This window comes from Pipra filicauda, unplaced genomic scaffold (assembly GCF_003945595.2).
Source record: "Pipra filicauda isolate LSUMZ 115617 unplaced genomic scaffold, ASM394559v2 scaffold567_size291404_pilon, whole genome shotgun sequence".
In the NCBI taxonomy this organism is placed as follows: domain Eukaryota; kingdom Metazoa; phylum Chordata; class Aves; order Passeriformes; family Pipridae; genus Pipra; species Pipra filicauda.
The window spans coordinates 275,005-291,400 of record NW_024104717.1 but is presented as its reverse complement, the minus strand read 5'-3'; the positions used below and the strand labels follow the sequence as shown (position 1 = coordinate 291,400).

Sequence of the window (16,396 nt, the reverse complement as noted above, 5' to 3'; positions counted from 1 at the left end):
ATCTGCACAGGACATCAGGAGGAATAGGGAGAAAAGTAAGACAGGCAGACCACTACACCTTTGCTTCTATTTGCTAATTCTGTATTTGTTTATTCTGATCTCAAAATCAAGCCTCAGGTTCAGACAGTGTATTAATACAGATGCCACTGTAGTGAGAATAAACTTATGATTTTCTGCTTTAATATCACAACTTATTCATCTGCTCTCTGTGCAATACTGTGTAGGTCAAGAAAATTAGCAATGCATTACAAGTTTCTGTCAAAAGCAGAGCCTACAAAGCACTAGGTTTTCAACAGGACTTTCTCAAAGACCTTCATAAATGCCAATTTATATTCCCAGAAACATAAAGACTGAGGGTCAAGGAATGGGACTACCCAGTTTTCTACAGTGGCAACCCCAGGAGAATAGAATAGGATCTATTTAAATCTTACTCATAATTTCCAGATTAGGACATGGATGGTAACAGGATCCTATTCCAGACACAGTTCTATACACAATGCAGAATGGTTTTTCAGATAAAGCACTGGCTTGCTTTAAATAAGAAGCTTAACTTTTGGGCCAGAAACATTCACTTTGCACATTTCCAGGGTGTAACTCCCCTCTACCTCCATTTAACTGACACAAAATATTGGCCAAAGATTCACCTTTGTACCAAAGAAAAATTTAGCCTTAAGAGAGGGAATTAGAGAACATGAAAGCAAGAAGCAGTACCAGACCATCTCCAACTTGCACCAGTTGAATCACAGTTTTTATAAAAGCAGTTTAAATAGAGTGCTTCTCCTAAATTCTCCAAGTAATCTAAGATAAAACCAAAAGACCTTTTACACCTAAATAAAGGCTTCCACACCACATTGTTCACAATTTGGCTAAGCTATCACAAAGCAGCTTCCCTACCCACCACCCCATTAAAGCTGCTGCAGGAAACAATGACTGCTGGGCCCAAAGCAAGACTCCCAATTTCACATTCACTAACTCTTCACTATACACAGGCATGTGACTGACATTCATCTTGACAGTAATCCCAAAAGGGACACTTCACCTGTCACTTCAGCAATGAACTCCTGTGACCAGTCAGCCTCATTGTAATCTGAAGAGACATCACCAGTGCTATCTGTTGCAGCCAAGAATTCCTGGGTCCAGTTTTCAGACAGTGCCAGGGCTGCCACACCTGGAGCTACATGAAGAAAAAAAATGGAAGTGAGGATTGGAGCACTCAAAGGCGTCATTTAAGTGTTCCAGGTTGGCCCTCATCACCTCTGACCTTTCCCCTTCTCTTTGTTAGAATAAAATCACAGAAATATTCCACTTGGAAAGAATCTCTGGAGGTTGCTAGTTTTCTCATAGCAGATTAACACTAAAGTTAGAGATCAGGTTGCCCAGGGCATTCATCAGGTAACTTCTGAACTTGTCCAAGGCTGGCAATTCCCCAGCCTCCCTAGGCACCTGTTCCAGTACTGAACTGTCCCCTCCAAGGGAAGAAGTGTTTCCATACACCTACTCAGTTTCTCTTGTCACAAGTTGTATCCATTTCCCCTTGTCCTTCTCCTGTCTATTGCTGTGAAGATCCTGACCATGGCTGCTGAAGACAGCAACGAGACACTCCACCCCCTTGCCCCTTAGACTCTTCCCTAGGCTAAACATGTCCAGTTCCCTCGGCCTTTCCTCTTCCAACATGTATTCCTGTTCCTGAATACTCTACTGATCTCCACTGAACTTGTTCCACTAGCTCAGTGTACTGGGAAGCCCAATCTTGAAACTATACTGCAGATACAATCTCACAAGTGCTGAGTAGATGGGGACCACACTGCTAAGAGCTTAACCATAACACCAAGATCTTTTCCAGACCTCTACCTACTCCATCTCCCCTCACCTCGCTGAGGGGCCTGCCGGAAGCTTGACTGTTCAATCTCTTGCATCTCCGCCAACAGGTCATCCATTTTAAAGGTCTGGGGTGCACGGGATAGTAAAGGGCCATTCTGTGCTTGCAGAAACTCTCCAACCAGCTGCCAAAGACAGAAATGGATTACAAACGTTGCACAGAAGATGAACAGACAGATCCATGGAGCACGAGAGAAAGAAGTGGGCTTGTCAGAACGAAACACTAGCATCAGGTAGGGCAAAAAAATAACAAATAGTGTTGATGAGAAAAGCTATAAGGAGATGAATTAATCTGTTCTTACCTCATCTTCGGTGGCCACTCCCAGTGGTTTGGATACCTGCAGGGAACAGTGGGCAATTGTGTCAACAGTTTTGATCCCATACCCCCCTCCACACACACACTGTGACCCAGTTAGATTACATCTTCCTCTTCCTTCAGCTTAGGCTGTCAACATTTTCTTGCACTAGCTGCCTGCTAAAGCTAAAGCAGCAGGAACACTTTGAGGGATTCTGTCCAACCCCCCTCCCACCACTGTCTGGCTTAGGACGGTGACAGCAAGGTATACAGCTCACCACAGCCACCAGCATCCCCTGAGCGCCCACAAAAATGCCGTCACCCCACAGCCCTGTGCCGGGTGACCCCGCGGCCTCTTTCCTCAGAAAAATGTCCCACTGCCCCTTTGTGCAGGGACTGTTCCCCCGCAGTGCTCACCCTGCGGCCGCCTTCGCAGCCCACCCCCGACCCGAGCCGACCGACCCAGCCATAGCCCAGCAAGCGGAGCAACACTCACGGCTGCGGTTTCGGTAGCCCCGGGGGGCCAGGCCAGCGGGCCCTGCAGCCCTTCCTGCCGCAGGGCTTTGTCCTGAGTGAAGTGCCCCGCCAGCTTCATCAGGGGGTTGGAGCCCCCGCACTCCGGCTCCACCAGCTCCCTCATGGCCATGGCGCCGCGCAGGGAGGAAGGGAGGGTCGGCGCCGAACGCCGCCGCGCCTGCACCTGGCACCGGGGCGGCACAGACACCGAGTGAGCGCCGGGCGAAGCGACCTGCTGACCCCGACCCGACCGCAACCCGCCAGCGCCGCCCGCCCCACGGGCCCGGCCCGGGAGAGGACGGACACTCGCTCGCCAGGACGGCAAGGCCGCGGCGCCCGCCCCCAGCCCCGCGCCCCCACTCGCCTCTCCCCCCCACCGCCCGGGACCCCTGGCCCGCCCCGTCCCGTCCCGTCCCCGCCCGCCCCGCGCCGGCGGCGGGGCTCCCCCCGCCAGCTCCGCACCTGGGGCCGCCGGGGCGCGCACGGCTCGCGCGGAGGGGCGGGGCCAGCCCTTAAAGGGACACGCACCGGGGCGCCTTAAAGGGGCAGAGTCCCGCGGGCTGCACCGCCCGCGTCACCGCCCCTGTCACCGCCCCTGTCACCGCCCCTGTCACCGCTCGCCGCCGGGCACCACACCCCCGGCCGCTGCACGGCCGCTGGACCCGCCCCGCCCCGCCCCGCAGCTCCCGGGCCGGTTCCCGAGGGATGTGCCCCTGTCTGCAGGCCGCCGAAGCAGTGTGTATATGTACATGGTATGCACCCTGCACATCTCGTTGAATATATATATATAAATGCACACATATATTTATATGTATAGTTATATATACATATATTCATATATAAATACATATGTCCGCGAATACAACGAGATGTATATGGTATGTATATCTGAGATATATATGTATCTCTATATACAAGATGTATGTGGTATGTATATATGAGATATGTATGTGTATATATATGTGAGGTATGTATATGGCATGATTATCTGAGATATGGATGTATATGTATATACAAGCTATATACATGCTATGCACCATACGCATCTTCTGTATTTGTAAATATATGTACATATATATATATATTCATATATATATTTTCAACGAGATGGATATGGTACGTACCTGTATATATTTGCATATATCCGTAAATGAACGTATACTGTATTAGAACACGCTCATCCGGCTGATGGACTAATATTTTATAGTTTGCTCTGGGATCAATAAAATGTTGCAACTGGCAGCCACAGGTTAAAAGTGGCTACATTTGACTGAAAAGTATGTGATGGTTTCAGATAAGCCATAGAAACGTCAGCTCCTTTACAGCCTTGATCCTTCTACACGCGTGATTCCACAGGAGGGTCAAACCACTTGGAAAATCAGAGGTCATTTGTGTATAGCCTCTAAAAGAATGGGAAAAGCACAAGGAGGGCTTTGCATGATGTGTACTGCCTCCCGTGACAATAGGGTACTAGAAATAAATTGTTTACAGAGTCAAATCCCATCTTCTCCTTTTCAAAGGAACATGTTCCCCTGCATGGTCCTGTCCAGATTTGCCAGGTGCAGTTCATCTGTCCAAACACTGACATCTGGTGCTGGTTTAGACACAGTTCTTTGCAGTAGGTCTTCTTGACTGCTCTGCTTACAGCTTTGAAACACATGTGACATCTACAGCCAGTTCTGTGCTAGCAAGCAGTATGGCTCAACAGGAGCAAATCTTTTAAGTTTTAAGAGCTGGGGCTGAAAATACAACATCCACACCAAACAGGTTTGGGGAGGTGTCTCCTATGTGCAGCACACTGTCTTAGCACCACCTAAAAGGAATCCTGTTTGCACACTGAGACTGTTCTGCACCACAAGCCCAAGCCCAGCAATCAGGGATTACTGGAAGATTCATTTTGAAAGACCACATCAGACACCCATTCAGGCACGGATGTGGAAGTGCCCTACATCTGACAGGTAGCTGCATTAAGATGGTGATGCTTGAAAAGCCATTTACATAACTACTCTTATACATGGAGACCAAGTTGCACACGCAATGTAACACAGGCACAATACATTCTACTCTTCCAGATGTCTGCCCTATTGTCTGCCCTTCCCGTAAGTTGTAGTCATCCTAGGACTGTGAGTGCACTAACCCGACCCTTCCAGAATGAACCCCCGGAAGGACAAAGCAAGGCTCACCCCCTATTACCAAATGGCAATCCTACATACACTCAGTGTGATCAAGGGTTAACAAGAGCACTTGAAGAGAGAAAGATGAAGGAGGCTTTGGGGCAGAATCCTGAATTACTTTCTAGAAGAACAGGTGAGCAATGCTGCTCCTAGGTAAAACCAATAGGCCGCACAAAGACATGGAGAGCAGGAGTATAAGCATTGAGGCAAGACATGGACAGAAAAAACAAAGTCATCACAGACTGAGCAGTGAAGAAGTCAAGATGAAGCAGTTCTAATTTATAAACATTTGTAACAAGGTCTTGGGGTATGCCAATGACACCAGCCTATGATACCAGTCCAACCTGGCTTACTGGTTCAGGACAGGGACTTGGAAAGACTACCCTGTAAAAAAAGTCCCCACAGCCTCCCTTCTGTGAGCAGCACGGCTGAGGAGCAAGAACAGCCCCATAGAGAATACACCCAGGGTCATCGCTGCTGCCTGCAGGGACAAGAAATACTAAAGAAAAATGTATCTTCTCTTCCCCTCTTTCTCTTCTCCTGGGAAGACAGCTTTTCCTGTTTCTTGATGGCCTTCAGGCTCACCAAGAGTCTTGTAAAGCAGTGTTCATTGATGAACCAGTTCCAACAATGAGCAATCTTTTGGTCTAGTGAAAATGTTGTGGTATCATTTGCACCAGGCTGAAGACAGCCTGCAGTGTAGGAGCCCTTCAGAAAACATCTTCTATGACTCAGTCATAGTTTTCCATTGCTTAAGAGTGAGGCACAGATGCCCCTCCACCTGAAGGTACAGAAAGAAACCTTGCAGAGCAAGACTTTCTAGGTCTTAGACCCAGAGTAAAGGAGAAAAAAGGAAAAGTTGGATGGCCCCATATATCCCTTATAGTCTCAAAAGAATGTGATGATACTGAAAGGACCAGAAGGCAATGGTGGCAAAGCATCCAGGACAACCACAGCTATAGCTCATGGTGCATAAGTGTCCTGCTGAAGCCACAACTATTTCTGTTCAGAGACAGAAAACAAAAGGTCTAGATCTACAGTCATCAGGAAAAGAAGCAAAATCAATGGACCCTTGCATGTGAAGTGTAAATAATTTGGCAGTAAGAAGTGAAATATTAGGGAGCCTCAATAATTCTTGGAGACGTGAGAGAAGCAAATTGTACAGCTCCTGAAAAGGCTATTCCAGGCTCTTCATCCTTCAGTCAGCCTGAGTACTCAATACTATGCTGAATTTCCTGGACCTGATGGGGACCAGTGACAAAATGCAGGTCTCTGACTAGTTATTCCCCTTCCTAACTTTGTGAAATTCATTATTCCTTTCCAAGTACAGAACTTTGCACATGCTTTTATTAAATGGTGTTCTAGTCTTTCAGGCTATTCCTCCCATTGATCAAGATAATTTGAATAAGAATTTTCTCTACCAAATACATTGCAACCCCTCTCAGGTTAGTGTTGTCTGCAAATTTAATAGGCGCACTTTCTAGTCCACTGTATAAATAACTGAAAAAACTTAATAGCACACTGAAAAAAGATCTCTGTGGGACTGCTTCTTGATATTTTTCTCCAGATAGATAGCATTGCATCAAAATCTAATCTTAGAATTTTCTAATCAGCATCAGACTCTCCTAACAGTAATTTCAGTAGATCAGTTTCCCATGTTTCCTAAGGTGTTATACTGTCAGATGAAAGGGAATAAAAATTCCTACTGAAGTCAAAATATTTAACATATATTGTTACTTCCTTATCCAAAAGGCCTGTTAGTCCGCCATGAAAGATTGGTTTGACTTGATTTCTTTTTCTGGCAAATGTAAAATGTGAGTGGTCTACTTAATGTTTATTTGTTCCAGTATCACAGGGAGAGGCAGTAAAGTGATGCTGGCTGGACAATAATTAATCAGATATTATTATTATTATTATTATTGTTATTGTTGTTGTTATTTAGTAGCCAATATATTTGGCCTTTTCTAGTCTTCTGAATCTCTCCATTATCTAGATATCTCAAAGATAATTGCCAGTGAGCCTGATGTTGCTTGAGCCAGTTCTCTAACCATCACAAAATGAAGTTCATCAAGCCTAACTGGTCTGAAAACATTGACTTTGCGTAAGTGTTTAGAAATCTCGAATGACTTTTCCCCCATTTGCAGCTGGTGCTATTTAAGATATTCACCTAGCCACCATACAGTGAAGACAAGTAAAAAATACTTGCAACTTCTTGGTATCTTTGACCAGTTTCTGATTTCACTGACCAGAAAGCCAGTCCTTTTACTGATCTTCCCCTCATTGCTCATGTAGTGACAGGCACTACTGATGAGCTGATAGTTCTGCTCTTCTCCACCACAGATAAGGTACTCATTTCCTTTTTGATGTATCTTTCTATTTAATTGGAGTCAGTTGCCATGTCTCCCTCAATTCTTTGTTCTCTAGACTAAACACTGCATTTTTTTGCAATCCTTCTGCTTAGGTGGCCAAAGTAGTTATTCCCCTCTGCAGGTTCACTTCGGCATGTTTGCCTGTGTTGTAGCAGCATGTGTCCAAACTGGACACTCGTCCTGTGCCACTTGGTGCTGTGGGTGAAGTCACAGCAGTACAGAGTTGATCTGACAGCTTGTTCCATCTGACCTACACATAAACTGATATGATGTGTGCCTTTTTGGCAACAGCATGATGTTGATGTACGTTCTGCTTTTTGTAAGGAAGATGATGAATTCTGACACGCTCTGAAACTGTGCATTTGCAAAAACAACAGAGGATCTTTTGGCCCTGACTATTTCCCGTCTTTGACACACTGACCCTTCAGACTTCAAAATCATGGGTCTAATTTGGGTGGGTTTTTTGTCTGGAGAGCACTGGCCTGTTTTCATATGAACCCAAACATCCAAGGAAGCATCTATGGGTCCCGTGAGCGACAATGGGAGTCAGGAACGACTTGACTCTGCTCCTGGACCCGTCACTTCCCTGTAGTCAAAAAAAAAATTAGTTTGGCACTCTGCCTTGGCTCCTCTAATTGCAAAACAAATACGAGTTTGTTTGGTTGTGTGGGCTTGGGCGGTGGTGGTGTGCGTGGGGATGTTGTTCTCTTTTTTTTTTTTTTTTCCTGGAAGAGCCTGAGGGACCGGGCAAAAGGGGCTTTGCGAGCTGTGTGAACTACCACCCTGAAATCTGTAAGGAGGGAAACCCGGCTCCCCACCCAGCGCCCCAGCCGCCCCTCCCGCGGGCTCCTCCCGCGTCCGGCCCGGAGCCAATGCGGGGCTGCGGGCGGGCCCGGGGCGGTGGCGGGCGGGCCCGGGGCGGTGGCGGGCGGGCAGAGGGAGCGGAGCCATGGAGCAGCAGAGCATGCTGCTGCATCTAGTCGCCGGAGGGTGAGTGGCCCCGGGACGCGCGGCCGGCGGGCCCTGGACTTTGCTCCGGGGAGGAGCCGCGGGAGAGGAGCCCCCGCGATCCTCGCCCGCGCCGTCCTGGCCGTGCCGGATTCGCGTGTGGGCTTCGTTGCCCTGGAGCAGCCGCGCAGCGCCGGGGTGAATGTCTGGCTCTGCAGTTTGGGAAGAAGGGGAGCCTCCCTGTGGGACGTAGAGTTTCATCCAGCCTGAGCTTGCCGGGGGTGGGGGACAAGGGAAGCGAGGAGCTGAACGGGGGGGATGACAGGCGCCACGAGGCCTCTCCAGCGGAGCAAATGGTGGAGCATCCATATCTTTGGGAGAGTAGCCAGCTCTCTCATGGCTGGCATCGCATGGCTGGCATTCCTCTGTGTCTTTTCTGGCTTTAAATAGTGCGGCTGATTCTGGTGAGTTAGGTGGTTGGATCCCAGCAGTGCCTCTCTGAATTCGAAGTGTGCCCTTGAGCAAGTCCCTTCTCAAGTGGCGTTTGGCCCTTTCTCCTTTTAAAGTCTCAAAACAATGAGCTTCAAGTTTTTCATGCCCTAAAGCAGAAGATAATTGTGGTCCTGTGGACTTTGCTGAGTAACTGCAGAAGTCCCTCGCTTAGGCAGCCACCTAATGCCTTTCCAAATCCCACCAGCCCGCTGGAGTCCATGTGACAGTGAAACCTGTGATACAGCACGTGCAATAACGCGCGATTACTTAATTGCTCTTTATTAGCAAATTTTCGGTTTTCTGCAGCTAATGCAGTTGTTATACTATGGCAATCTTTGTTTATATGTACTTGCCCTCTCTTTTCCCAGTGTTATTTTGTATGTTATTCTCTTTTATTAAATAATCCTTTGAACTATATAGTTACTGCATCTTAGCCTTTCTCAATATATTCTTATTTCTTAGCTTTCTTCTTAAGCCTTTCCTCATCCTCATTTTCCACCTTGATTACTGAAAAACTATGAGAGTTTGGGTAGGGACAAGAATATCACTAGCGGAACTTTGTCAGTCTGTATCCTGTCCTCTTCCATGAAGCAATAATCCTTGAATTACAATTAATTAAAACTCAAGGGATAATAAAGTAAGACATTAATGAGAAGTTCAGCTTATTGCTGCCATATATAGTTAATATTATTGTTTTGCTTAATGAAACAGGATCTCATTCATGAGGAACAGTTGTTCACTTTATCTTCTAGTGCAAGAACTGGGGACCATCAAACAAAACTTCTGAGAGGTTTGTTCAAAACTAATGAAAGAACATCGTTCTTAACACAGCGTGTGGCTAAACTGTGGAACTCCTGGCCACAGGATAGTAGGGCCTAAAGGCTTTTTATGTGTCCAGAAAGCATTTTAAAAAGATGAATGAAAAAGAATGTGTTGAAGGCTATTAAAAGCAAGGCAACATTTCTGGCTGGGGAAATCCCTGAACTGAAAATTGCAGAAAACTGGGAAAGTATTCTGGAGATGAGTATTTCTCCTACTCTTCTCTAGGTGACATTTATTTGCCCGTGTCCTAGGCAGAAGCCTGGTTTAATTATAGAGTTGTGTGACCTAGCATTGTTATTTTTAAATTAAGATCTTCAAGCCATCTCAATTTTTGACTAGCCTAAGAGAGAGCTAAACTTAGAATTACGAGTAAACCTTGTCACCTCTGTGCATGCGCTTAGACACTTTTCAGATCACTGAAAAAGTGTTGACAGTGGTTTTTGTATTTCTCAAATAATCTTCTTTTTCTGTCACCTGAGACTTTCCAGTTTTCCTTTTAAAATGTGAAAGCAATATGTAAGGCAAGTACTATTTTCTAAGGTAAAATTACCTGCCTTCTTCAGTTAGCTCTTTTTGACGCTGCTTTTCTCTGAGAGTACATGTTGTACTGTTTGTCGACTGCTGCTCTTCATCATATTTTGCAGGAATTGCTTTTTTTTCTGCTTCTAGAGTAATGACACATAATTTTCCATTTCTCCTGAAACAGAAGAATTTTGCAGACCTATGCCTTTCATACACTGTGAGCAGCTGTATCGTCATGTAGTTCATGGTAAGACAACATAGTTGAGATTTGTTCTAGTTTTAGTACATCTCATTTCCTTGGCTTTGAGTGTTCTTTGCTCCTCTTTAGTCTCGCCATTGAGCCATAGTGGCTCAGAGGTCCCCATTCACCTTGAACTCTCTTACTGCTGATTAAATTACCACCATGCTAAGGAGTAACAATTTTTTAAACTCTTATTGCTTTTATAATTCTTCTCTATTGACTAACTATATGTGTCAGTAGCTTGAGGAACTTGAACTCAAGAAGCTTTTATACATACTGGAAGCGTGGGTTCAAACTCGTATCCTGACCATCGCAGGTAGGGACTTTTTGAAGAAACGAGATATTAGAAGAACATTACATACAGTTGTGCCTTCTTACGGACTGTTAGAGAGAAGAATTTTTAGTATACCAAGCAATTGCTTTTCTAAATGTTGTCCTGTTGTAGTGTTTGCTCAGCTTTTAGATGAAAAGTTGAAACTGGTCTATTCAGACCTTTTAGACATCTTAATCTGTCACCAGTGTGCTCAGTCTTCTCCTGAACTGGAAACTACCCTTCTGATCAGGAAAACAACAGGCATGTAAATCTGGAGCCTGTATCTGACAAATCAGTGGAAACTATGGTAAATAACAGGACTGTTGGGCCCCTGAGTGAGTATGGTCTATATGGGAAGGATCAACATGACCTTTGTAAAAGGAGACCTTGCCTCATGCAACTCTTGAATTGCTATGTAGGCTGTGTCTTGGAGTCTGTGCTTGATCAGCTTGTTCATCCAGAGAATCTGAGCCAGAATGTTTACTGCTCTGCTTTGTGTTGTCTTCTGAGCTGGAGTTAAATTCTTGGGTCATGTTCCCAGACTCCCACCGCTCATCATATCTCCTAAGGGAAATTGCTGCTGATTGGCTGCTCTGCAATTCATCACCGCTGCGTAGATCTGCCAAGGGCTTGACAAAGCAGCATGAGTGTTATGGAATAGCATACTAGTTGCTGACATCATTATCTGCATAATATTCTAGTTGTGAGATCTTCAACTCTTGGACATCATTGCAATAGGCATCCAGGCCTCTTTCTTTTGTTTCCCCTCCCTAACCTGTAGGCAATAATAAATGAAGCCCTAGGAGCAAAGCCTGGGAGAACAATGTATATGTGTGTTGAGCTCTATAGACTTTTTCAAAATAATTCTTCAGAACTGTAGCCATTTGCTGTCCTGTATGGTCACATGTAATTCTGTTGATATACCTGACTCTTCCCTGATATCTTATAGTTCTTTGGTTAGCTTTTCTTTCTTTGGAGTACAGTAAGCTTTTTTTTTTTAAGCCTCCATCTCTTGTGAAACAAAGCAGCTTTGGCTGTAGCACACGTGAACAATTATGCATTTGTCAAAGCCTCTTGCATGGCTGTTACATGCAAATTCATCTCAAAGTGGTCTTTCAGGTACTGAGCATCCCCTAGAAGAACAGCGTTCTTCTAGAACGGAGTCTAAGGATCTGAAGGGGCAGAAGCTGAGAACCAATGGTTCTAACTAGTCCCTGGGTGGTAGAAAGGGAAAAAAGGAATATGTGTCCTTCCAGCATTCCTGCAGTGTGACTAGACTGATTGATGATGATGGCTCACGAGTTCCAAAAATAACTTCTGTCTGCTGAAGATCAGGGTCCTTGGTCATTAAGCAAGTCAGGCTTGGGGTGACCTGACTATTGGCAGAAAAAACAGATCTTGCTTGCAGGGCCTTGCAAATTTGGGAATGTGAACGGGTTATGGGTTGAAGACATGGGTAGGCTGAGGGGTGGGGGAGTTTTGTGCTGCCCTTCTCTGAGCCTGTGCGGCTGTGGAGAGGTTGAGGCATGGTGCCTGGTGATCTCAGCAGAAAGCATTGCTGTGAGGTTGGGCAGCAGAAATATTTTCTCTGGGGGACTGCTGAGTCCCTATGGACTTGGGACTGTTTGTGTCAAATACTGAGTAAGGTTTCAGAGTGAGGCTGCCAGATGATGTCCCAAGCTCAGCTGTTATTACGTTAATCAGTGTCAGAGCAGGAGGTCATGTGTGACGCAGGCTGGGATACCTAGCCTACCTCTTCTTCTAGAGGGGAGAAGTTGTGGGCAAGCAGGGTCAGAATTATTGCCCTATTATGGCACAGAAGTCATTCTTAAGTGTGCTGTTATGCCCTAGATGTGGTGGCACGGCTGGAGCCATCCTGACCTGTCCCCTGGAAGTGGTGAAGACACGTTTACAGTCATCCCAGCTGGCACTGCGGCCTCTGTGCCTCTCAGAGGTACAGCTGCCAGGGATGAGTGTGAGGATGATTAATCCCACCCCGCCATCTCCTGGAGTGCTCAAGTTGCTGAGGTGAGTAGGATAGAGCAATGTGCATGTTAGCACCAGGGAGGTGAGAGTTGGCCATCAGTTGAAGGGGTTGAGGGGAGGAGAGAGAGAAAGAAATGGAAATAGCGTTTGAGCTGAGGCTCTGGATACTGCGAGTGTGACAGAAGATTTCATGAGAGCACAGGTACATCTGCTTCTCACCATTGATTTGTGCTTTGAACAAATTTGAACAAAGCTATCCGCAAGGCAGCTTTGGAGACTGTGAGGAATTTCTGAGTTAGTGGTTTGATCAGACCCAGGAAGATGGTGTCAGCAAGAGTACGAAGAAATGACTGCTGAAAGGTGTCCCTGCCCGTGGTAGGGGGGTTGGAACTAGATGACCTTTAAGGTCTCTTCCAACCCAAACCGTTGTATGATTCTATGACTGAAGGAGAGAGAAGTGGTTGGAGAGAAAATGAGAGCAGGGCAGAAAAAGGATAACATGGGAGGTGAGGAGAGGATGCTACAAAAAATTCTGAAGAACGAAGAAGGAGGAGAAACAGGAGAGCCCCTAGCTTAGTTATTCTGCTGATTTTTCTGTTCATTTCCTTCTGTAGGACCATCCTTGAGAAGGAAGGCCTGCGATCCCTATTCCGAGGTCTGGGTCCAAACCTTGCTGGGGTTGCTCCTTCCCGGTGAGTACTGCTCCATGACAATGTCTCAGGTTATACGGTTATAAGGGTCCTCTGTGATAGCTATTGCTCCACATTCTGAAAGCAGTCTGAGTCTTGTGCTTATGTGCCATAGGACCCCTTCACACAGACATTTTCTGGAGCTTCAGATCATAGTATTAACATAAGATGATTGCTGTGGGCCTGGATTAAATGTTATCTGATGTCACAAAACAAACCTGATAAACCTGTGCTGGGACTAAGAAAAGTTGGAGTCAGACCCACAGCAGTGTCTCTGCTCTTCATACAGGAGCTGTAACCTCTTCTGTATTTCTTTCCAACCAGGGCTATATATTTTGCTGCCTATTCTGGTATTAAGGAGAGGCTCAATGCTATCCTTGTACCTGAGTCCAAGAAGGTACATATACTAGCAGCAGCCTTTGCAGGTGAGCCTTTTCTGCCTCAAATCAGAGCTGAGGGGTCCTTTGATCTCTAACTGTCAACAGGTTTCATTTCTTCTCTGTTGCTGCTCCCATCAGTCCTGCTCTGTCTCTGAGGTTTTCTCCCTCCACACCTGGAGAAGTGAGTCCAGGTAACCAAAGTGTTTTCTCGCTCTTCATTCTTCTTAGGCTCACCTCTTCAAACTCTTTACCTCTTCAGCTGCTATCAGAGCTTCATTCAGCTGTGAGAGGGAGAAGGCAGTGTGTAATTTAGACCACTCACAGAATCTTTCTCTTGATATATCCCAGATCTCTAACAAAATCCTCCACTCTTGCAAAATTAGCCTGCTGCTTCCTGCCTCTTTGTAACACCAGGGCCTGTAGTAGGGTTTTGTTGGAGGCTAATTACCACCAGACAATGGCTGGAAGAGGGGAGAAAGAGAATCAAATAGCCTGCCCTAAATATCTCTTCTCAAGGTCATTCTCAAATTGCAAATGCCTGCAGCTTGCCAAGCAGAGTTCAGAGAGCTGATAGATCAGCACCTCTTCACAAACTGATCCTGGTGCTCATGCCTGTCATCCTCTTCTGTTCTCTAGGCATGAGCTCAGCCACACTCACCAACCCGATTTGGTTAGTGAAAACCAGGATGCAGCTGGAATCCAGGTAAGGCAGGCCAGCAATGCAGAGCCACTCTGTGTCAGATCATGACTAGTTTGGGGGTGGGGTTGGGTAGGGAACGTTCTGCGACTTGCCATGAGAACATGGTAAGTCATAGACTGGGGAAGAGTCTTATGGTTGTGTTCACAACAGGATTTTGGGTCAGCGGAGCAGTGTGACGTTCTAACCCTCTCTCCTCTTGACAGGGCAAAGGGGGAGATGGCCAGCAATGCTCTCCAATGTGCCATGCACGTGTACCGCACTGAAGGCCTTCGTGGATTTTACCGTGGTGTCACTGCCTCCTACGCTGGAGTGTCAGAGACCATCATACACTTTGTCATCTATGAAGCGCTGAAACAGGAGCTGAGAAACAGCCATCATTCCCATTCCCCACCACTCACACATTCACCAAACAACTATGATTTCTTTGGACTAATGGGCGCTGCTGCTGTCTCCAAAACATGTGCTACATGCATTGCATATCCACACGGTGAGTGTTTAGTGGTCCCCTCTCCTTGGTTCTGTTACCCTTGATGGGAGATGCTGTGTCTGTAGGATCCATCTGCTAATATATTGCTTCCCTTCCTGTCTCTCCAGAGGTCATTCGGACACGGTTGCGAGAAGAAGGGTCACGATACCGTTCTTTTATACAGACTCTGCAGCTTGTGGTCCATGAAGAGGGACCCTCAGCTTTATACCGAGGGCTCCTGGCTCACTTGATCCGCCAGATCCCAAATGCAGCCATCATGATGGCTACCTACGAAGTCATTGTACATTTGGCCTCTTCCACCTTGTAAGCATGCTGTAGCTCCTGGCTGAGGCTGCTGTAGAGGTACAGGGACCTCGTGGTCCTTAGACCCGGTCTTTCTCAGTGTTCTGAGAGGTGGTGGTTTTTGTTGCAGATCAGAACTGGGTCAGGTATTCTCAGGACATAAGACTATTTTGTGCCAAATTTTTTGCTCCAGTGTGCACAATGTAGCCTTTTTTCTTTCTGGAGACTTGAATTATTCCAGTGCTTCAAGATGTCAGGGCACTGGTTTGACAGTGCCTATTGTAATTTCCCTGCATGAAACAAGGGCAGGGAACTTACTGGGAAGGAGACAAAGCAGAAAGCATAAAAGTATCTTAGCCTTAGCACGTTCACTTCTTTTGGACCTAGTAACAACCATACGTGGGTACAGTTGGGCATGAAGACAGGCTAGACCTGAGACATTTGAGAACTGCAGCAAGCAGAGATCTTGTGCTGCAACCTTTCGTGTCCTCAGAGGGGCTCTTCCACTTTCACCTACTGTGCTGCCTTCTTGCTCCTCGGGAGGATTTCTCAACCTTGGCTGCCAACAAATTGCAGAATTTTCCTTTGGGTCCTTAATGTTTGGCTGCCATTGCCTCAAGATGTGTCAGCCAGCTGACAGCCTGCTTTTGTCTTGCAAGGTCTGAAAAAACAGACCAAGTATATCAAGGGAAGAAGCACAACCTGCTATGAAGCACTACCCTAAAAACTCATGCTACTGCTGGGCTCAGAGCCATGCTTTCCCAGTATCTGATGTGTTTCCATCCCCACCCTCCTCAGTAGAAAGAGGAGGGCACCTCTTTCCCTCGGAAGTGCTCTGTTATGCTCTGTTCCAGCTGTTATACAAGCTGGAACCTCTAATATGAAAAAATACTTTTTCGTGCTGGTAAGAAAAGCAGATCAGGTGAGAAGATGGATGAAGCTAAGGAGGTTTGGCCTGTTTCTGTTGATGATACACTAAGTGTATCATCAAGAGATGAAAGAGTCTTATTTATTCTTCTCCATTATCAAGAATTTAGTTTCCTGCACATGCTACATTTGCCTGTGACAGGCTTGGATGCCTTCTGTTCCTCTGTGGGTTCCTAACCCTGTTTCCTGGGGAAGGCTACATTGTGTTTACAAAGAGTATTTTGAATCTCAGAAAGGCAGAGGGTACAGTCAGGAGTGACGTGTTTTTCTTGTTTCATCACATATGCTAAAAAATGTAACCCTTCCCCCAGATAAGTAATTTCAGTAAATACGCGCTCTGGACAACCTCCAGTCTCACATTAGAGCCTACACTGT

At 46.2% G+C, this 16,396-nt stretch overlaps 2 protein-coding genes across 3 annotated transcripts; one reads left to right on the top strand and one right to left on the bottom strand.

Moving 5' to 3' along the window:
• Window positions 1–857: 857 nt before the first annotated feature.
• PEX5 (peroxisomal biogenesis factor 5) lies at window positions 858–3,162 on the bottom strand. 2 transcript variants are annotated; one of them, XM_039387464.1, is made up of 5 exons: window positions 3,152–3,162; window positions 2,670–2,873; window positions 2,181–2,216; window positions 1,871–2,003; window positions 858–1,174 (listed from the first exon to the last, which is right to left on the bottom strand). In XM_039387464.1, exons 2-5 carry the CDS (start codon window positions 2,817–2,819, stop codon window positions 1,005–1,007), a joined length of 489 nt encoding a protein of 162 aa, XP_039243398.1. In that variant the 5' UTR covers window positions 2,820–2,873; window positions 3,152–3,162; the 3' UTR covers window positions 858–1,004. The 2 variants fall into 2 exon arrangements, with proteins under 2 accessions (XP_039243398.1, XP_039243397.1); XM_039387463.1 differs by lacking the exon at window positions 3,152–3,162 and having other exon boundaries at window positions 859–1,174; window positions 2,670–2,986.
• Window positions 3,163–8,170: 5,008 nt separating this feature from the next.
• On the top strand, window positions 8,171–16,380 carry LOC113982316 (solute carrier family 25 member 36-like). Its single transcript, XM_027710401.2, has 7 exons — window positions 8,171–8,222; window positions 12,422–12,598; window positions 13,171–13,248; window positions 13,570–13,670; window positions 14,262–14,328; window positions 14,529–14,812; window positions 14,920–16,380. Exons 1-7 carry the CDS (start codon window positions 8,182–8,184, stop codon window positions 15,117–15,119), a joined length of 948 nt encoding a protein of 315 aa, XP_027566202.1. The 5' UTR covers window positions 8,171–8,181; the 3' UTR covers window positions 15,120–16,380.
• Window positions 16,381–16,396: the final 16 nt, after the last annotated feature.